This window comes from Ammospiza caudacuta, chromosome 6, assembly GCF_027887145.1.
Source record: "Ammospiza caudacuta isolate bAmmCau1 chromosome 6, bAmmCau1.pri, whole genome shotgun sequence".
In the NCBI taxonomy this organism is placed as follows: Eukaryota; Metazoa; Chordata; class Aves; order Passeriformes; family Passerellidae; genus Ammospiza; species Ammospiza caudacuta.
This window is the reverse complement of record NC_080598.1, coordinates 64,442,294-64,461,018: the sequence shown is the minus strand read 5'-3', so window position 1 is coordinate 64,461,018 and position 18,725 is coordinate 64,442,294. Positions and strand designations below refer to the sequence as shown.

General features: G+C 51.2%; 1 protein-coding gene across 3 annotated transcripts; it reads right to left on the bottom strand.

Annotated features, from left to right (window-relative positions):
• Positions 1 to 1,121: 1,121 nt before the first annotated feature.
• Positions 1,122 to 17,627, bottom strand: CDKL1 (cyclin dependent kinase like 1). 3 transcript variants are annotated; one of them, XM_058806968.1, is made up of 9 exons: positions 17,447 to 17,627; positions 14,942 to 15,063; positions 12,637 to 12,709; positions 10,767 to 10,857; positions 7,635 to 7,835; positions 4,693 to 4,775; positions 4,262 to 4,318; positions 3,624 to 3,779; positions 1,122 to 2,198 (listed from the first exon to the last, which is right to left on the bottom strand). In XM_058806968.1, the coding sequence occupies exons 1-9, from the start codon at positions 17,612 to 17,614 to the stop codon at positions 2,091 to 2,093; spliced, it is 1,059 nt and encodes a 352-aa protein (XP_058662951.1). In that variant the 5' UTR covers positions 17,615 to 17,627; the 3' UTR covers positions 1,122 to 2,090. The 3 variants fall into 3 exon arrangements, with proteins under 3 accessions (XP_058662951.1, XP_058662952.1, XP_058662953.1); XM_058806969.1 differs by lacking the exon at positions 3,624 to 3,779; XM_058806970.1 differs by lacking the exon at positions 7,635 to 7,835.
• Positions 17,628 to 18,725: the final 1,098 nt, after the last annotated feature.

Below are 18,725 nucleotides of genomic sequence, written 5' to 3'. Positions count from 1 at the left end.
CCCCAGCACTGCCAAGGGCACCACTGCCCCCTGTCCCCAAGTGCCACATCCATGTGGCTTTTAAATCCCTCCAGGGATGGTGGTGAGTCCAGCACTGCCCTGGGCAGCTGTGCCAGGGCTGGACAAACCTTTCCAGGAAGGAATTTCCCCAGTATCAAACCTAAAGCTTTGTGGTTCAACCTGAGGCCGTTCCCTCTGCTCCTGTCCCTGTTCCCTGGAGCAGAGCCCGACCCCCCGGCTGTGCCCTCCTGGCAGGAGCTGTGCAGAGCCACAAGGGCCCCTGAGCCTCCTTTGCTCCAGGTGAGCCCTGCCCAGCTCCTCAGGGATTCTGCAGCCCCTGCCCAGCTCCTCAGGGATTCTGCAGCCCCTGCCCAGCTCCTCAGGGATTCTGCAGCCCCTGCCCGGCTCCTCAGGGATTCTGCAGCCCCTGCCCGGCTCCTCAGGGATTCTGCAGCCCCTTCCAGCTCCTCAGGGATTCTGCAGCCCCTGCCCAGCTCCCTCAGGGATTCTGCAGCCCCTGCCCGGCTCCTCAGGGATTCTGCAGCCCCTGCCCGGCTCCTCAGGGATTCTGCAGCCCCTGCCCGGCTCCTCAGGGATTCTGCAGCCCCTGCCCGGCTCCTCAGGGATTCTGCAGCCCCTGCCCGGCTCCTCAGGGATTCTGCAGCCCCTGCCCAGCTCCTCAGGGATTCTGCAGCCCCTGCCCAGCTCCTCGGGGATTCTGCAGCCCCTGCTCAGCTCCTCAGGGATTCTGCAGCCCCTCAATCCTTTCTTGTGAGGGACTCAGCACTGCCCCAGGATTGGAGGTGGGGCCTCACAGGTGCCAGCACAGTGGGAATGGCTCATCCTCAGGGAGAGCACAGCATTTTCACTCAGATCCCTGGTTTGGGGCTAGGGAAGGGCAGCAGGCAGTGACTCCAAGCAGTCAATGCACAGTGCTGGATCAGAGATGGTTTCCATATGGAAAGAAACAGAAAGCCAACAGGCACACACAGGACATGGCATCTGTCCCACTGAAAGGGCTTTTACTGCTGTGGAACACAAAACATACTGGCAAAACATTTTTGCTCTAAGTGTCAGTAAAAAGAGGATGTTCTTGACCATATATAGCAAAATACCTCCAGTAAATTGGAAAAAGAAGCTACATTTCTTTTATTCAAAATCATCACAACATTAAATTCTGAGATTCCACAAACCCCATTCGTTCTAATACAAACACTTAGGTAGAACTCCTGCCTGTGTCTGGCCGATGTTATAAATTACATTCATGATTAGTTTTGATAAAATCATTTCTATAACTACAAGCAAGTGCCCTCACTCTTGTCAGAAGGAGAATTTAAGGATGAAACTTGCAGGAGGAGCTCTGGGAAGACTAAAGAAACAGCAGGGATGTTGGTGCTCTGTTCCTGGTGCCTGTGGGGCCTCTGAAGCCCCAGCAGCACTCGGAGACCTTTGAGCTCTGGAAGGGCAGCAGTGAGCCCAGTGCACCTCTGGAGCTGAGACCCCTCCCAGCCTGGGCTGCACCCACACAGCTGCAGCCCTTCAGCAGCACAGGCACAGCTCCTCACACAGCAGGGACCTGGGCCCAGCCCAAAGCAGGAGGGACACGGGCCCAGCCTAAAGCAGGAGTGAACTGAGCCCAGCCCAAAGCAGGAGTGAACTGAGCCCAGCCCAAAGCAGGAGTGAACTGAGCCCAGCCCAAAGCAGGAGTGAACTGAGCCCAGCCCAAAGCAGGAGTGAACTGAGCCCAGCCCAAAGCAGGAGGGACCGGTGGATTTGGCAAGGCGGAATTCTCCTGCCAAGTCTAAAATGCAAGGACAGAGTTTTAAATTTCATACTGTGAGCACTGGGCTGGGTAATCCTGCACCAGGAGGCAATCAGGAATGAAAGCAGAAAGCATTTGCCTTTGTACACAGAGCACTAAGAGGAGCTTGGAGTTGTTTCTGCATCACTTCCTCTCCATCAGTGACCCAGAGTACAGACAGATCACTCTGTACACGCCAGAAGTTTTTGTAATTGAGTTTTCCACTGTGTATCCTCCATTTATAAATCCTGGGTGGCTTTGAACATCTTAGTTTTGCTGTGCCACCTGGTCAGATGTTTGGGAAGTGGTACTTTGGTTTCCTTGTCTTGCAGCAGTTCTTCTTGCTGTCCAAAGCTGGGAGAACTTTGCTGCAGGTCAGCTGAGGCAGGTGCTGTAACTAAAGGAAAAGTTACACCGTGTCTATTTGTTTGGAATGGGAATAAAGCACACATGGAATCAATTTTCACACAGAATATGAGCTATGAAACTATTCCTACTGTAATCCTGTACTTTCCAGGCTAAGATTCTGGGGTTTTATCACTGGACTCATTAAAGAATGCCATTAGGCAAGAAAAATATCCCAGGTGATAGAAATGGAAGAGGCCAATCAGTGTGAGCCAGAACTGACACCCTGCAGCAATTCTCCATCCCTCACCTCCAACCTCCCTGCCACAGAGCTCAGCCTCAGAGCTGCCATGGGGAATGTGGCTCCCAGAATAAAGCACTGTGGAGTGAGGTGCATTGTGAGGCTGCATTTGGGGACTTGGGATGGAGGCTGGAATAGCCAGAGCAGCAGGGAGACATTGGCTTGGCAGCTCCAGAAACACCCAGGCTGTGGGGTAAGGTGTGGAACTGCTACAAACACAAGTGGTGTTTATTCCATCTCCATAATTCAGGATCAAAAAGCACCTGAGCACTCAAATTAACCCAGTGTGCAGTTTGTGCAGCCCTCCTGCTGCTCTCTGTCGGGAATGCACATTCCTGGATGAACATTACTGTGCCGGGGCCGAGCTGTTTATCCCCAGGGCCCCACTGAGCCGCAGTGCAAAATGCACTTTGTTCAGAGTTACTCTTTAGCCAGGGGCTGTTTTCTCCTTGGGACAGAACCCAGAGCAGCCCAACCCCGTCAGTGCCAGCACAGCCCACAGGAGAGCAGCCCCTCCTCGGTGTGGGATCTCAGCACCTCAGGACGGAGGTGCAGAGAGGCCGAGAACACCCCTGGGGGGCTCAGGAGTCCTGGAATGTTGTCAGAAGTGTCTGGTGGCTGGACTTTGATCCGACACAGGAGACGACGCCTGTATGAGGACTGGGAGGAATTCACTGGGTGAATGGTGAAGGGATAAGTTAGTTAAAGTGTAAAACACAGGGTTTAGGATTTTGGTACAGGGGGGTCTAAAGAAGTAAGATGGAGGAACTGGGGCGTGTCCTGTCCTTCTTCTTCTTCTTCTTGGCCTCCATCTTCTGTGGTGATGGTGGCACTTTGGGATTGGTCATTACTAAAAGTGCACCGGTTAATAAGGGTAGAAGGTATTGGGGAAAAATGATAAATATTGTACACGTAACTTCGGGTATAAAGATAAGTGACCGCCCCGGGGGCTCGCAGTGTGCCCATGGCTGACTTGCTGTGCAGACCTCTGTCGGGCTGAAAGAAAATCTTTTAGATAAACAATTAATAAACACCGAGACCGAGACAAGATCAGAAGTCTCTCCTCGTCCTTTGAAGCGCCGGCTCTTCAAGGCCATCCCTGGGCCTTTCCAGGCCACCTAGACAGCACCGAAAAACTTACACCTCGGGGGATATCAAACACAGTGCAGGCCTTACCCCCGGCACGTGCTTCCGAGGCAGCCTGGCTGCTTTCTGCGAGCCCCTCCGGTGCTCCCTGCCCAGCTCTGCTGCCTCCCTCAGGCTGTCAAAGTAGGGGTGCTGCAGCAGCTGCTCACAGCTCTGCCTCTCCGCAGGGTCCATCCGAAGGCAGCCCTTCAAAAGATGGAGGATGACACAAAGCACTGCTTGCCCAGCCCTGCACAATTCCTGTGCTCCCCACACACAGCGCAGGAGCATCCCCACAGGTACACGTGTTTGTAACTTTAATGGATTCTAGGAGTGGCTGCTCAGAGCCAGCACGAAGCTTGAGGAGCAGCTAATTATCCAACAATTACAAGAATTAATTATGGGATGGTTTGGGATGGACGGGACCTTAAAGACCATCTTGTTCCAACCCCCTGCCCTGGGAGGGACCCCTTCCCTGTCCCAGGCTGCTCTGAGCCTGTCCAGCCCGGCCCTGGACACTGCCAGGGATGGACAATCCACAACTGCAGCAGGAATTGTGGCTCAAGGAACAGCTGCAATCACACGGGGCAGCAAACCGGGTGTGAATCCCAGACTCAGTCCCAGACTCTCACACCAGATGATTTGTTTATCCCAGTGCTGGGCTCCTCCACAAGCTGGAGTGTCCTCACCTTCATGAGAGCCAGTGCAGAGTATGAAATATTGGGGAATTTCACTTCCAATGGTTCCTGCAGGGAAAAAAAAATAGTGGATGGACTCATATTAGCAAACTTTTCATTCATCAGGTACCAAGACCCAGCTTTCCATAGGAACATGACCCATTCCTCACAAAATGCCTCCATCACTCCATGTGCTCACAGGCCTGGCAGCTCTGAGGATGTGCCACCAGAAATGGGGGAAAGCAGCAGAAATTAAACATTTTCTGACTCCTTTTACACAGATTGTAAGTTAAAATGTCCTGAGAGGTTCAGCCACCTCCAAATAATACTCTGGTGCACACTGGCAAAGTAGGGGACAAAGTTTTTGGACAAGGAAAAAACACTGCACAGCAAAGGACAGGGCAGGGTGGGGAAGGAGGGAAGTGCAGAGAGGCAGCTCTTACCATGATCTCTGGGTCTGGAATTCTTACCCCACTGAAGAACTGGTTGGTGCTGAACACTTGCTGGTGCCTGGGAATGAGATCCCCTTCAACCAAGAATTTAAAAGAGAAAAAAAAATTGGAGTAATTTGTTTAATTTTATAGTGCCTGCATTGAACATGTATCCTCTGACAAGGCTGATGCCACCCAAGGCAGCATATAAAGAGGTGGAGCATGGCAATGTGCCTTGTGACAATTAATGTCCATTTGGGCCACCAGTGATCCCACACCCGTGTGACTGTGCTGAAGGAAAGGCAGGCACACAAGTGTTCAGGAGAATTTAACTCCTTTTGGGTGAAATTCTCTTTGGACACTCCTGAGGGTGCTGTGCAGGACAGAGCTGGAGCACAGCCCCGCCTGAACCTGCTGCAGCTTCTCCCCAGGGCAGGTGCTCTGAAGCTCAGAAAATGCTTAAATCCAATCCATAGCGAAGGAGCCAGTACAATACCAACCCCACCATGGCTCAGCTTCAGTCAAGGAACTTTGCTCTGGGAACAAAAGTTATAAATTATATCTGCCTAACGCAGGCATTAATGAACTCTGGGGGATGAAGGAATCAGTGATGAACTGTTTTTCTAGCTGAGGAGTTTATCTGTTTAAAGCCATTAGTCACCTTTGCAGTTTTATGAACTGCTCAGTTAAAATTACAACTCTCTGTTTGTTCCAATAAATCTCAGTGAAAAGTGGGGGACTGTTTGTTGTCACCCAAGAAATCAGATGTTACACACCAAAACTGAAAAGAATCAATGGGGCTGGGTTAGTTTAAGTGTTATGGGGGACAATGGCTCTTTTATTTAACAGAGAGGCTCCTGAATTCATTGATGAACAAGAAACACGTGGAACAGACAAGCTGTGGTGTTCACACTCCTCAGGACACAGCCATCAACAGGCACTGACAACACTTCTGAGACCTCCCAAGCTGGGATCAATTCAATCCAGCTGTTCATGGACCCCTGTGTTTGGTACCAAACCCTGAACAAACACCTGGATCTTGTGAACCTTTATGCAAACATTCCTGGTCCTTTCTGGCACAGGCACCTCATGTTTTTGTCTGCGTGGAGACAGCTGAAGTTGCTGTGCTCCCCCACCCCAGCAGGGACCCAGTGGTACCAAACACATCCCACATCCCTGCTAACCTGCCCTGCAGCAGCCCCAGCTTCCCAGAGGGTGAGGACAGTGAGGGATGGTTCCAGGCAGTGACCCCAATTCACTGGTTCACTGTGAGCTGTCAGCACATGCACACAATGCCACGAACCCCTCAAATCAACCAGCACCTTCTACAGGGAGAGATCTGCTGGCTAAATCCCCCCTGGCTGCCACAGACACATTTTATGAAAAATCCTTTTGCTAGGATCTTTTCTCCTGAGAAGCTGAGAGGCCTCAGAAATGAGATGCAAACAATGGTTATCTGCTGCTGTGGAATGCAACAGGTGCATCTGGGATTGGTCTCATGGGGATGTTTGTAATTAATGGCCAATCACAGTCAGCTGGCTCGGACAGAGAGCCGAGCCACAAACCTTTGTCATCATTCTTTCTTTTTCTATTCTTAGCTTAGCCAGCCTTCTGATGAAATCCTTTCTTCTATTCTTTTAGTATAGTTTAATCTAATATATATAATAAAATAATAAATCAGACTTCTGAAACATGGAGTCAGATCCTCGTCTCTTCCCTCAATCTGGGACCATGTGAACACCGTCACATATAATTATATTTATTAATATATTTAGATAATATGTATATATATTAATATATTAGTATTTATTTTATATTAAATAATATTCATTATTTATATAAAATAATAAATCAGCCTTCTGAAAGATGGAGTCAGATCCTCATCTCTTCCCTCATCCTGAGACCCCTGTGAACAGCACCCCACCTGAGTCCTCCCCATTCCCACCGCAGAGGGAATCCATCCATCATCCATCCATCCATCCTCCATCATCCATCATCCATCCATCCATCCATCCATCCATCATCCATCATCCATCCATCATCCATCCATCCATCCATCATCCATCATCCATCCATCATCCATCCATCCATCATCCATCATCCATCCATCATCCATCATCCATCCATCCATCCATCCATCCATCATCCATCATCCATCCATCATCCATCCATCCATCCATCCATCCATCCATCCATCCATCATCCATCCATCCATCCATCCATCATCCATCCATCCATCATCCATCCATCCATCATCCATCCATCCATCATCCATCATCCATCCATCCATCCATCCATCCATCCATCCATCCATCCATCATCCATCCATCATCCATCCATCCATCCATCCATCATCCATCATCTATCCATCCATCCATCCATCCATCCATCCATCCATCCATCCATCCATCATCTATCCATCCATCCATCCATCATCCATCCATCCATCATCTATCCATCCATCCATCATCCATCCATCCATCCATCCATCATCCATCCATCCATCATCCATCCATCCATCCATCATCCATCCATCATCCATCCATCCATCCATCCATCCATCCATCCATCCATCATCCATCCATCCATCCATCCATCCATCCATCATCCATCCATCCATCATCCATCCATCCATCATCCATCCATCATCCATCCATCCATCCATCCATCCATCCATCCATCCATCATCCATCCATCCATCCATCCATCCATCCATCATCCATCCATCATCCATCCATCCATCCATCCATCCATCCATCCATCATCCATCCATCCATCCATCCATCCATCCATCCATCCATCCATCATCCATCCATCCATCATCCATCCATCCATCCATCCATCCATCCATCCATCCATCCACTCATCCATCCATCCATCCATCCATCCATCCATCCCTCCCTCCCTCCCTCCCTCAGACCAGCCCCCAGGGCCGTGTGTGCCGGGACGCTCACCGAGGGTTCTGCGGATCAGGTACAGCTGATCCACGTCCGACTTGCCGGGCCACAGGGGCAGCCCCGAGAGCAGCTCGGCGAACACGCAGCCGATGGCCCACACGTCCACGGGGGGCCCGTACTGGGTGTCCCCCACCAGCAGCTCCGGGCTGCGGTACCACCGCGTGGCCACGTAGTCCGTGTAGTAATCGCTGGGACCTGCTGCCTCCGGGGTGGGGCAGGGAGACACGAACACAGCAACGGCGTCAGAGCCATGCACAGGAGCCAGCAGCATCACTTGGGACATTCTGGAGCACCCCTGGGCAGGCCAGAGCTGCAGGAGCAGCGGGAGTCGCTGGCCACCAGCAGAACACAACTTTGGAAATGTCGGTGTGAAAAATGTGTATTTTATGATTGGCTTTTTGCAAATATTCAAATGAATGTTATATGTGTTGTGTTAGAAAGTGATGCTGTGTTAATTCTCTTAAGTGCTGTGTTAAATATAGTTTTAGGTTATAAAAAATGTTAAAATAGAAACTGTGCTATGTAAGATAGGTTTTTTTCTAAAGAAAGGACTGGCACTGAGATAGCAGCCACAGGACACCTGAATCTTTCAGAGAAAGAGAATTTATTGCTCCATTCTCAGGAGAAATGAACTTCTTCCTCCCTCAAAGGCGCTGTCAGGATTCAGAGGAAGAAGCTGACACTGCCCAGCCAGAACCCTGGGTTTGAATGGAATTTATGCATCATGGATGAGCTGTATGAATATGCAACAGGCTGCTGCTTTTAGGGTTAATCCTCTGTTAACGTGGGGCCTTTTTCAGGCTCGAGCTGCCCGGAAAAGGTACCCGGACTGTCTGTAACTCTTTGTCTCTATTGTCTCATATTGTCCTAATTCAAATTGTCCAAATTATTATTACGCTAATTGTATTACAATTTTTATCACCATTTTATTACTATTAAACTTTTAAACTTTTAAAAACAAGTGATTGGCGTTTTTCACACTCGGGATCTGGTAAAAATCAAGACCGTGTTTTCCTCCAGATGAAAATCTGCCCGGCTCCACAGCAGGGCCCTGCACAGCCAGTGGGCACTTCTCAGAACCCATGTGATTTGTCTGAAGAGGAGCTAAAAAAACCCAGAGCAGGGGGTTTATTTACAACGGAAAATGTGAACCATTGTTTGCAGAGGCAGCCAGAGGGGCTTTTCCTGCCAGGGTGTCCAGCGGTGTCTGCAGCCCTGCACAAACAACGCTGGGCAGCTCCCAAGACTGACTTCCATCCATCCATCCATCCATCCATCCATCCATCCATCCATCATCCATCCATCCATCCATCCATCCATCCATCCATCCATCCATCCATCATCCATCCATCATCCATCCATCATCCATCCATCCATCCATCCATCCATCCATCATCCATCCATCCATCATCCATCCATCCATCCATCATCCATCCATCCATCATCCATCCATCCATCCATCCATCCATCCATCCATCCATCCATCATCCATCCATCCATCCATCATCCATCCATCATCCATCATCCATCCATCCATCCATCCATCCATCCATCCATCCATCCATCATCCATCCATCCATCCATCCATCCATCCATCATCCATCCATCCATCCATCCATCATCCATCCATCCATCCATCCATCCATCATCCATCCATCCATCCATCATCCATCCATCCATCCATCATCCATCCATCATCCATCATCCATCCATCCATCATCCATCCATCATCCATCATCCATCCATCCATCATCCATCCATCATCCATCCATCCATCATCCATCCATCCATCCATCCATCCATCCATCCATCATCCATCCATCCATCATCCATCCATCCATCATCCATCCATCATCCATCCATCCATCCATCCATCCATCCATCCATCCATCATCCATCCATCATCCATCCATCCATCCATCCATCCATCCATCCATCCATCATCCATCCATCCATCCATCATCCATCCATCCATCCATCCATCCATCCATCATCCATCCATCCATCCATCATCCATCCATCCATCCATCATCCATCCATCCATCCATCCATCCATCCATCCATCATCCATCCATCCATCCATCCATCATCCATCCATCCATCCATCATCCATCCATCCATCCATCCATCCATCCATCCATCATCCATCCATCCATCCATCATCCATCCATCCATCCATCCATCATCCATCCATCCGTCCATCCATCCATCCATCATCCATCCATCATCCATCCATCCATCCATCCATCCATCATCCATCCATCCATCCATCCATCCATCCATCCATCCATCATCCATCCATCCATCCATCCATCCATCCATCCATCCATCATCCATCCATCCATCCATCATCCATCCATCCATCCATCATCCATCTATCCATCCATCCATCCATCATCCATCCATCCATCCATCCATCCATCCATCCATCATCCATCCATCCATCATCCATCCATCCATCCATCCATCCATCATCCATCCATCCATCCATCCATCCATCCATCCATCATCCATCCATCCATCCATCCATCATCCATCCATCCATCCATCATCCATCCATCCATCCATCCATCCATCCATCCATCCATCCATCATCCATCCATCCATCCATCCATCCATCCATCCATCCATCCCCATGCCAGCACCCCCAGCGGCCCAGCAGGGAGCTCCATTTGTTTACAGCTGTCACCGCCTTTGTTTACAGCTGTCACCACCTTTGTTTACAGCTGTCACCACCTTTGTTTGCAGATGTCACCGCCTTTGTTTGCAGATGTCACCACCTTTGTTTACAGCTGTCACCACCTTTGTTTACAGCTGTCACCGCCTTTGTTTGCAGATGTCACCGCCTTTGTTTACAGCTGTCACCGCCTTTGTTTGCAGATGTCACCGCCTTTGTTTGCAGATGTCACCGCCGTGTCCCGGCTCCCTCCCCGCACGGTTCAGGAATCTCTACCCAGCCCTGAGCAGAGCTTCCCTGGGAAGCACACAGCTACCACACAGCAAGATTTGCAGTGTGCCAGACACAGGTGAGGCTGGGATGGCTCATCCCACACTCCCAGCACATAAAGATAAATAGATAGATAAATTCAGCAGGTAGATAGATAGCAGGTAGATAAATGCAGCACTCACTCAGTATTCGAGCAAATCCGAAGTCACAGAGTTTGATGACAGAGTGCTTCGTTATCAGGATGTTCTCTGGCTTCACATCCCGGTGGATGCACTGGAAGGAGACAAAGCAGCAAGGTTAGAAGTATTTAACCCTTAGATAAATTCAGCCAGACCCCCTTGCAGCACCCTGTGGCAGGCAGTTCTGCCTGCTGAAGGGTTTCTGAGCAGCAGGACAGTGACCTGGCCACAGCCCACCCTTGGGCAGAGGCTCTGTGCAGGGCCCAGCTCTGCATCCCCTGGGAAGCTCCTGCTGAAAGGTTTTCCTGACAGAGCTCAGCAGGAGCTCTGCTCAGCACAGGTGGGACACCCCAGAGAGGGAGGATGTCACCCCACTGAAGGGCCACTGAAATTTATGGGACTGGGGTGTCACATCCAGGGAGAGGATGAGGGAGCTGGGACCACCAAGAAAGGGCTCCAGGTGGAACTCAGGATGTGCATGGAATACCTGGTGGGAAGGAGGAAAGGAGACTGAGCCAGGCTGCTCTTGGTGGTGCACTGAAAGGACAGACCATGGGCACAGACTGAGCACTCAGGAAATCCCATTTAAACCTAACCAGTTCATTTTATCTTTTCTACTGAGGGCATGGCCAGACACCCAAACAGATTGTCCAGAGTCTGTGGAGCCTCCAGAATTGGAGATACTGAAATCCTGACTGGAAAAGTTTCTGAACAGCCTGTTCTAGCTGGGCCAGACTGATGGAAGGGTTGGATGAGAAGATCAGCAATTCTGTCATTCTTTGGAGGTGACCTTGTCCTTCACAACCACCAAATTTGGGCTTGGCAAAGAATTTCTGCTGGTCAAACTAACAAAACCTTTATTTCTTTTGTTCTACTCAGCTCACTGGGGTCTCACTCACGTTGTCCCTGTCCCATCATCACCTCAGAGCAAACCCCTTGGACTTTCCTTGCCAAGCTGTGGTAAATTATGGTGTCTCCTGCTGAGGACTGAAATGCTGCTTATTAACCACTGTCATGGAGCTCCAAAAAGGGCAGCTGCACAAAACCTCACTACCTGTGATCTACAACAGCTCAGGCTGCAGCATCTCATTGTTCCCTCTGCTCTCAAACTCCACCAAATCTTCCAGACTGAGCAGGGGAACAGAAAAAAGACACAAACCAACAAATCTTGGAAGCAGGAGAGACCTGTGGCCAAGTTCCTGTGGCTCAGCTGGACGTGATTCTCCCAGCAAAGACAAAACACCCATTCCAGAGCCATCTCCTGCCCACTCTTAAATCTCAGATGTTGGCAGATGAACAAAAATAAAGACAATTAGAGCTAAGTTTGGTTAAAGAGCTTCTCCAAAAGGCTCCTTCTCTTTCCCTGCTTCTTAAAATGTTCCCACTGACGTATCTGACACGCACAGAGAGCAGAGGAGGGAGTAAAAAGGATTTACTGTGTCTGAGTTTTGAAATCTTTTCATTCCACTGGTGCCATGATTCTACCCCATGTCAGTCAAGTGGGGCACTTTCTGTGAAATCAGCTGCAGTTTGCTCAGGTTCCAGCTGATGAGCAGGGAGGGCAGGTTCCTGAGGGCAGCAGTAGTGCAGGGCCCAGGGAATCACACAAGGATCATTCCCACTCCTGCTGGAGCCTTGTCTGAGGTCCTTGGAGCAAATCACCCCCCGACAGCCAAGCCAAGGGGCTGTGTGACAGTGAAGGCTGTCAGATGTGGGTGCACACCAATATTTCAGACGTGTTTCCTGTTCAAAACAGGAGATTCCACCTGGCTCCATCCCATGGAGCTCTGGAATCAGGAAAATGCCACCAGAACTCCCCTCTCTCCTCCAAGGCCCTGTTCCAGCAATCTCTGGTGCAGCTCAGGGGACTCACATTGTGTTTGTGGCAGAAGTTCACAGCCTGTAGGGTCTGCCAGGTTATGCTCTTCACCAGGTACTCTGGCACCCTGTTGGGAAAACCACAGTTGTATTTTGGCCATTAATAATGAATTTATATTTCAGGGGAAATGAGTGCTGACATTGTGCAGGAATCTCTGAGCAAAACCATCAGGGAAGTCAGGAAACCCTTCCAAAGGCAGCCAGGGCAACAAGAGAAGAGGATTTGTGTCTGGTCCAGTGTCACAGCCAGCAAGGGCTCCACTGTGACCCCACAGCAAAGTATGTGAGTCCATCTCAGAGCCCGTCCTGCAATTCCTGCCAGTCCTGCAATGCCACAGGAGTTTCTGCCTCAGCACCTCTCAGGGCTGGAGCTGCTGCAGTTTCCGTGGTACAGACACATGGAATGCTGCCATGGCACTGCTTGTCCACATGGAGAGGTGAAAAATGGGCCAGGGAAGGGTGCTGAGAGCAGAGCACAAAGCTCTGCTTGGTCTGGATCCCCCTCCTTCCCTCCCACAGCCAGCAAACTCTTCCCAGCCCCCTCTCCTTTCTTCCAGTTACTGGGCAACAGCTCTTGAACTTCCCTGGCTGTGTGCAAGGATCTTCAGCAACCCCAGCAAAGGCAGGAGCGACAATCTTGGCATTTCCCAACTCAAACACAATTTTATTTCACATGTTTAGTGCTGAAAAGCTTCTGATTCATAATAAATAAAAACACTACCCAAAAGTGAACCAAAACAGTGCAAGCCTGAGTTTTTCTTTCACCCTTGGCTGTCAGTGGGTCAGTGACACTCTGCTGACACTGTGAGCAGAGATTCCTTCCACAAACATCCCAGAATGATGGGAGTGCTGCTGTGACAGCTAAAAAGGGGATGGAATTGGTCAAATGAGCTGGAATCAGTCCATGCCCACCCATCCTAACCTCACCACGAAAGACTTGACCATCTGCCCCAGCAAAGCTGAAAACAAAGCATGCAGCCAGCTGTGACATGTTCCTCCACACTGGAGTTGTTCTGATCAACAGTCAGCAAATGGGAAGCATTTCTCTCAGGAGAGTTTTCCATTCCCTGTTCACGTTGGAACAGGTTCAAAGGGGGGTGGCAGCTGCTGGGCAGCTCACAAAGCTCTCACTTTGTCACAGGCTGTCAGCAGGCTCCTTTCTCCCGAGAAAGGGAGTAAATAACAAAACTCTTGTTTACTCAACCCCCCGTGCTGCAGCAAACTCACAGCCCCAGGCCTGTGAAAGGATTTATGGACTCTGCTTTAGCATTTCCCCAGCACCAAGGCATCTGGATAATCAGGGACAGAGGGAGTGGCACTTACAAGGTGTGGACAGAACAAACCCTGTGTGGAGCTCACACTTGGTCAAACACCTGCTTGAAGAGGAGTTTTGCAGAGAGCAAAAAAAAAACCCCAAAAATCTGCAAGTTTTGCTGAGAGGTGCAGGCTCAGCTCTTTGGAATTACTCCTCACTCAAAGTGTTCAAAAGTGTACATGTGGCACCTGGGGACAGTGGTTTAGTGGTGAACACGGCAGTGCTGCACTAACAGGTGGACTCGATGCTCTCAGAAGGTTTTTCCCACCCAAAGGATTCTTCAAGTCCCTGGTTCTGTGTCTGGGTGCCCAGTGCCCGCAGCGATGGCAGCAGTGGCAGGAGCAGGACACAATGTGCTCCCCAGCCCTGGTTTGCTGCTCCCCTGGCAGCCGCAGCCCCCCGAAGGAGCAGGACACAATGACACAATGACACAATGACACAACGACACAATCTGTCCCAGCCCTGGGTCGCTGTGATGTTGGCACTCACAGATTGGTTTAGAGTAGAAGCTCACTGTCTAACATAGGTGATGGGCATTGGAAAGTAATTGTAAACATGTTATATGCAGTTTGTAGTATAAACTCTGGGGGCAGGCAGAGTGCCTGGAACTGTCCTGCTGCACAGACCTTGGCAGGGCAGGAGAAAAATTTTTATAGATAAGAAACAATAAACAACTCTGAGACTGAGAAATGAAGAACTCCAACCCATTCTTTAAATGTGCAGGCCGAAACAGAGACTGTTCACGTGTCTCGGGGCCACAACAAACTTCAACTTCCCGAGAAGGAACGTGTTCTGTAATTAATGCACTGGCTCTGCCAGCCCCGGGGCAGCAGCGGGGCAGCCCCCGTGCCCTCACTCACTCACCCGCGGGGGTGCCGCTCCAGCTCCTGCAGCACGGTGTGCTCGCAGTAATTAATGCATTAATGCAATGGCTCTGCCAGCCCGGGGCAGCAGCGGGGCAGCCCCTGTGCCCTCACTCACTCACCCGCGGGGGTGCCGCTCCAGCTCCTGCAGCACGGTGTGCTCGCAGTACTCCAGCACCAGGTGCAGCCGCCGCTTCCTCCGGAACACCTCGAGCAGCCTCACCAGGTTCGGGTGTTTGAGTTGCTGCAACACACGGAGGGGGGGCTGGTCAGGACTGCACAGGGCCAAGGGCTGGGGGGCGGATCTGTCCTGCAGGGTCACAGTTCCTTCAGCTGAACCCTTTCTACAGGCACAGCTCACCCACAGCTCAGTCTCTGTGTATTTTTATTTTGGGAGCTGACCTCAATGGGTGGGCAGCAAGCTCTGCCCAGTGCTCCATCTATCCTTGCCCTCTGGCACTGGGAAGCCCCAATGTTCCCCTTGTCCTTGGATACTGGGATGGGATGGGATTCCTGTCTGGGAGGGTGGGCAGGCCCTGGCACAGGGTGCCCAGAGCAGCTGTGGCTGCCCCTGGATCCCTGGCAGTGCCCAAGGCCAGGCTGGATGGGGCTTGGAGCAGCCTGGGATGGTGGAAGGTGGCCCTGCCATGGCAGGGGGTAGAATGAGATTATTTTTACAATCCCTTCCAACCCAAACCATCCTGGGATTCCATGGTTTCAGGAGTCTGCAAACTCCCACTCCACGTCCCTTGGCTCCTGGCCACAAAAATCCCTTGGTCTGCAAGGTGTTTGCTGGGCAGAAAAATGATTTATCAGGCCTGTAATTTTCTACTGATGAAACACAATCTCAGTCCATCTCTGACAAACGGGAGTTGCCCAAGCAAGGAACAAACAGTCACTATTTGCAGAGAAAAAGCTGAAAAGAGTCAAGCAGGTCTGCACTTGTTAAAGTCAACAGTGATCAACACAGATCCTGCTGCACCTGGCTGTGGTGGCTCTGGATCGTCAAGGATGATGCAGCTCCCAGCTGCTTTACAAGGGACTTCTGCCATGATTATTTTCCTTTTCTGATGTTTAATATCATTTAAACCTTAATGTAAATCTAGCATTATTCACTGAAATAATATAGCTACATGTCCTGTGTTTACTTTGGATAGGAGAAAAACTTTGGTTGCTTCTTCCAAAATGTAATGGAAAAATAATTATGCTTTTTCCTAGATTATTGCTTTCCTAGGATAGCAGGTGTACAAATCATAAGCACCCAGGAAAAAGTGCAAAGGGGACACTTCCCATTTCTTGGAACACAAAGCTGAGGGTACTGTGTGCCATCACCCAGCAGCAAGTTTGTAACTTGAGAAAGAAAAGGAAATATTTTTTTTCACACAACACATTCCTAAAGCCTCAGGACACTATGGAGACCAAATGAACACACAAGTTCCAAAGAGATGGGACAGAGTCCCAAAAGTCTGCAGATGGATGCAGCAACAGGCACAGCCCTTGCTGCAGAATCCTGGCCCAGAAACTGGGAGTGTGAAAGGAAACTTTTACCCAATCCTCTCCCCCTTTCTCCTGGGTCTCTCCATGCTGGAGAGACCTGGGCTGTGACTCACTGCAGATGCTCCCGTGCTTATATTTAATGGGGAAAATGAAGGCAGAGGCTGAAGGAGTAACCCCTTTCTGAAGGAATAACCCATTTCTGAAGGAGTAACCCCTTTCTGAAGGAATAACCCATTTCTGAAGGAGTAACCCCTTTCTGTGTGAGGATGAGTGCTCACAGAGAGGTCAGGAAAGGATCAGCAAGGACAAGGCTCACTGGTGCCGGTTCTGCTGTCATTTCCATGTGGAATATCCAACCCTGCACAGCCCCTGGCATTCAATCCACAGCTGGATCCTGCACATCCAGGGGCTCAGAAAGGGCGTTTGAAGGAGGAGCAGGCAGAGCTGTGTCCCCTGGCTGCCCCCTGCTCATTCAGCCTAACCTCGCTTTTTGCCCATGTGTTTTATATTGGCTCCAATAGTTCTGGGGAATCTCGCGGACGCAGAGGGGTCTGTGGCACACACCAAGGGCAGAGCTGTGCCCACACGGGCCAGGACACCGCTGGCTCCACGGGGACAGAGCCTGGCTCGCTCCCTCTGCGCAGGGCACACCGTGACTGCGCTGACGCTGCTCCTGCAAAGCCCGGCGGCTGCTCATGGCCGCGCCTCGGCTCCCACCTGCTCCTGCTGGGCTGGCCAGGATCACCCGGCACCGCCATCCCCGGACATGAGGGTCTGACATTCCCTGGCAATGGCTTTCTTTCAGAGGAACTGACTGACCTGGGCACTTCATGGCGCTCCTTCACACCCGTCTCTTTGCTTCCCCCATCACCTCACACATGCCCTCATGCCCCGGCTCTTCATGGCTGCCCTCACACCCCGTCCCCTCACGACGCCCCGTCCCCTCGTGACGTTCTGTCCCCTCCTCGCTGTCCTCACACCTTGTAGCCTCACAGTGTCCCTTCATGGATGTCCTCACACCCTGACCCCTCAGACCGTCCCCGGCAGCTCCCTCAGGGCTGGCCGCTCCCCGCCGGGGCTCGCCACGGCGGGCACAGCCCAGAGGGGTCCGTCCCGCCGCGCCCGCCCACCTTGAGCATGCGGATCTCCCTCAGGGCGATCTTCCGGATCACCGGGTCCTCCTCGGACTCCAGGAACTTCTTGATGGCCACAATCTGCCCCGTGTCCTTGTTGCGGCACTTGAACACGACGCCGTAGGAACCCTCGCCGACCTTGCCCAGCTTCTCGTAGCGCTCCATAGCCGGGCGGCCCCGCCGCGCTCCGCCGCCGCCGCCTCAGAGCGGAGCTGGAGCCGGGGCGGGCCCCGGGCGGGGGAGCCTCCCCGGCGGGCACGGCCCCAGGAACCGCCCCGGGGACACCGCCGGGGCCGGGGCCGGGGCGGTCCCGGGGGAAGGGAGGGACAGCGGGAACCCCCATGGCCGCTGCCGGGGCCGCGCGCTGGCTCCGCGCCTCACGATCCCCCGGGCTTCTTGCCCTGTGTTCGTGGCGGTACAGAACCACTCATGGACTGGGTGGGAAGGGACCTTAAAGACCTCCCAGCTCCAGCCATCCTGTTATGATCATGTTGTCTTTGCCCCTCTCTGCCTTCCCAGAGCATCGCTAGGTTGGACTCCGTTTTCCTGCAGGGTTGGAAGAGGGAACATCCTCACACAGGCTCTGCCAGCCTCGGGCAGCGCCCGCACTTCCCTCTGGCTCCTGGAGGTTCCCCTGGAACAACTTCCCTCGGCACGGTTCCATTATCTCAGCTCTCTGCCACTGAACGGGCTTCTGCGAGCTGCCAGAGCCTTCCTTCGGACGAGCTTTCCATCCCTGACCATCCTGTTCTCTCTCCTGGAGCACGCAGCTGGGTCCCTGGATCCTCATCCCTCTCCTCATCCCCCCACCAAGGCGACCTTTTGTGGTGATAATTGCTTTCAATATTAGATCTGAATATGAGTGTGGGCACCCCACTCCATCTCATGCCTCCTCCCTCCCTCCCCAATCCTTTCCTGAGGTGCTTCCCAACTCAGAATTAAGATTCACCAATTATTTTTCCTCCCAAGTCACATTCACCAGGGATGTGCAGTCCTCACATTCCAGCTGCTAAGACTGACCCCCTCCCAGAGTTAACCATCTCCTGCAGAGGAGGAATATTAATTTATATTTATATATTTATATATATGGTGGGAAATATATAGACATAAATATTTATAATTGATATAAATTATTTATAATTTATTTTATTTATAAGTATTTATTTATAAATATAACTCCCAGTAACTGGCACTTGTGTTGTCCAAAGCCATTACATTATTTTTTCAGCCTCCTTTTCTCTCTACCTCAGCAGATCCCTGAAGGTGTGGGATACAG

What these genes read in the sequence shown, in the direction of transcription:
- CDKL1 (XM_058806968.1), bottom strand. Translation starts at nt 17,614, where the DNA reads ATGGAGCGCTACGAGAAGCTGGGCAAGGTCGGCGAGGGTTCCTACGGC. An exon ending in CTGGAGCGGCACCCCCGCGG is followed by an intron (nt 12,710 to 14,941) that starts GTGAGTGAGTGA and finishes TTTTCCCAACAG; the next exon opens with GGTGCCAGAGTACCTGGTGA. An exon ending in ACTTCTGCCACAAACACAAT is followed by an intron (nt 10,858 to 12,636) that starts GTGAGTCCCCTG and finishes GTCTCCTTCCAG; the next exon opens with TGCATCCACCGGGATGTGAA.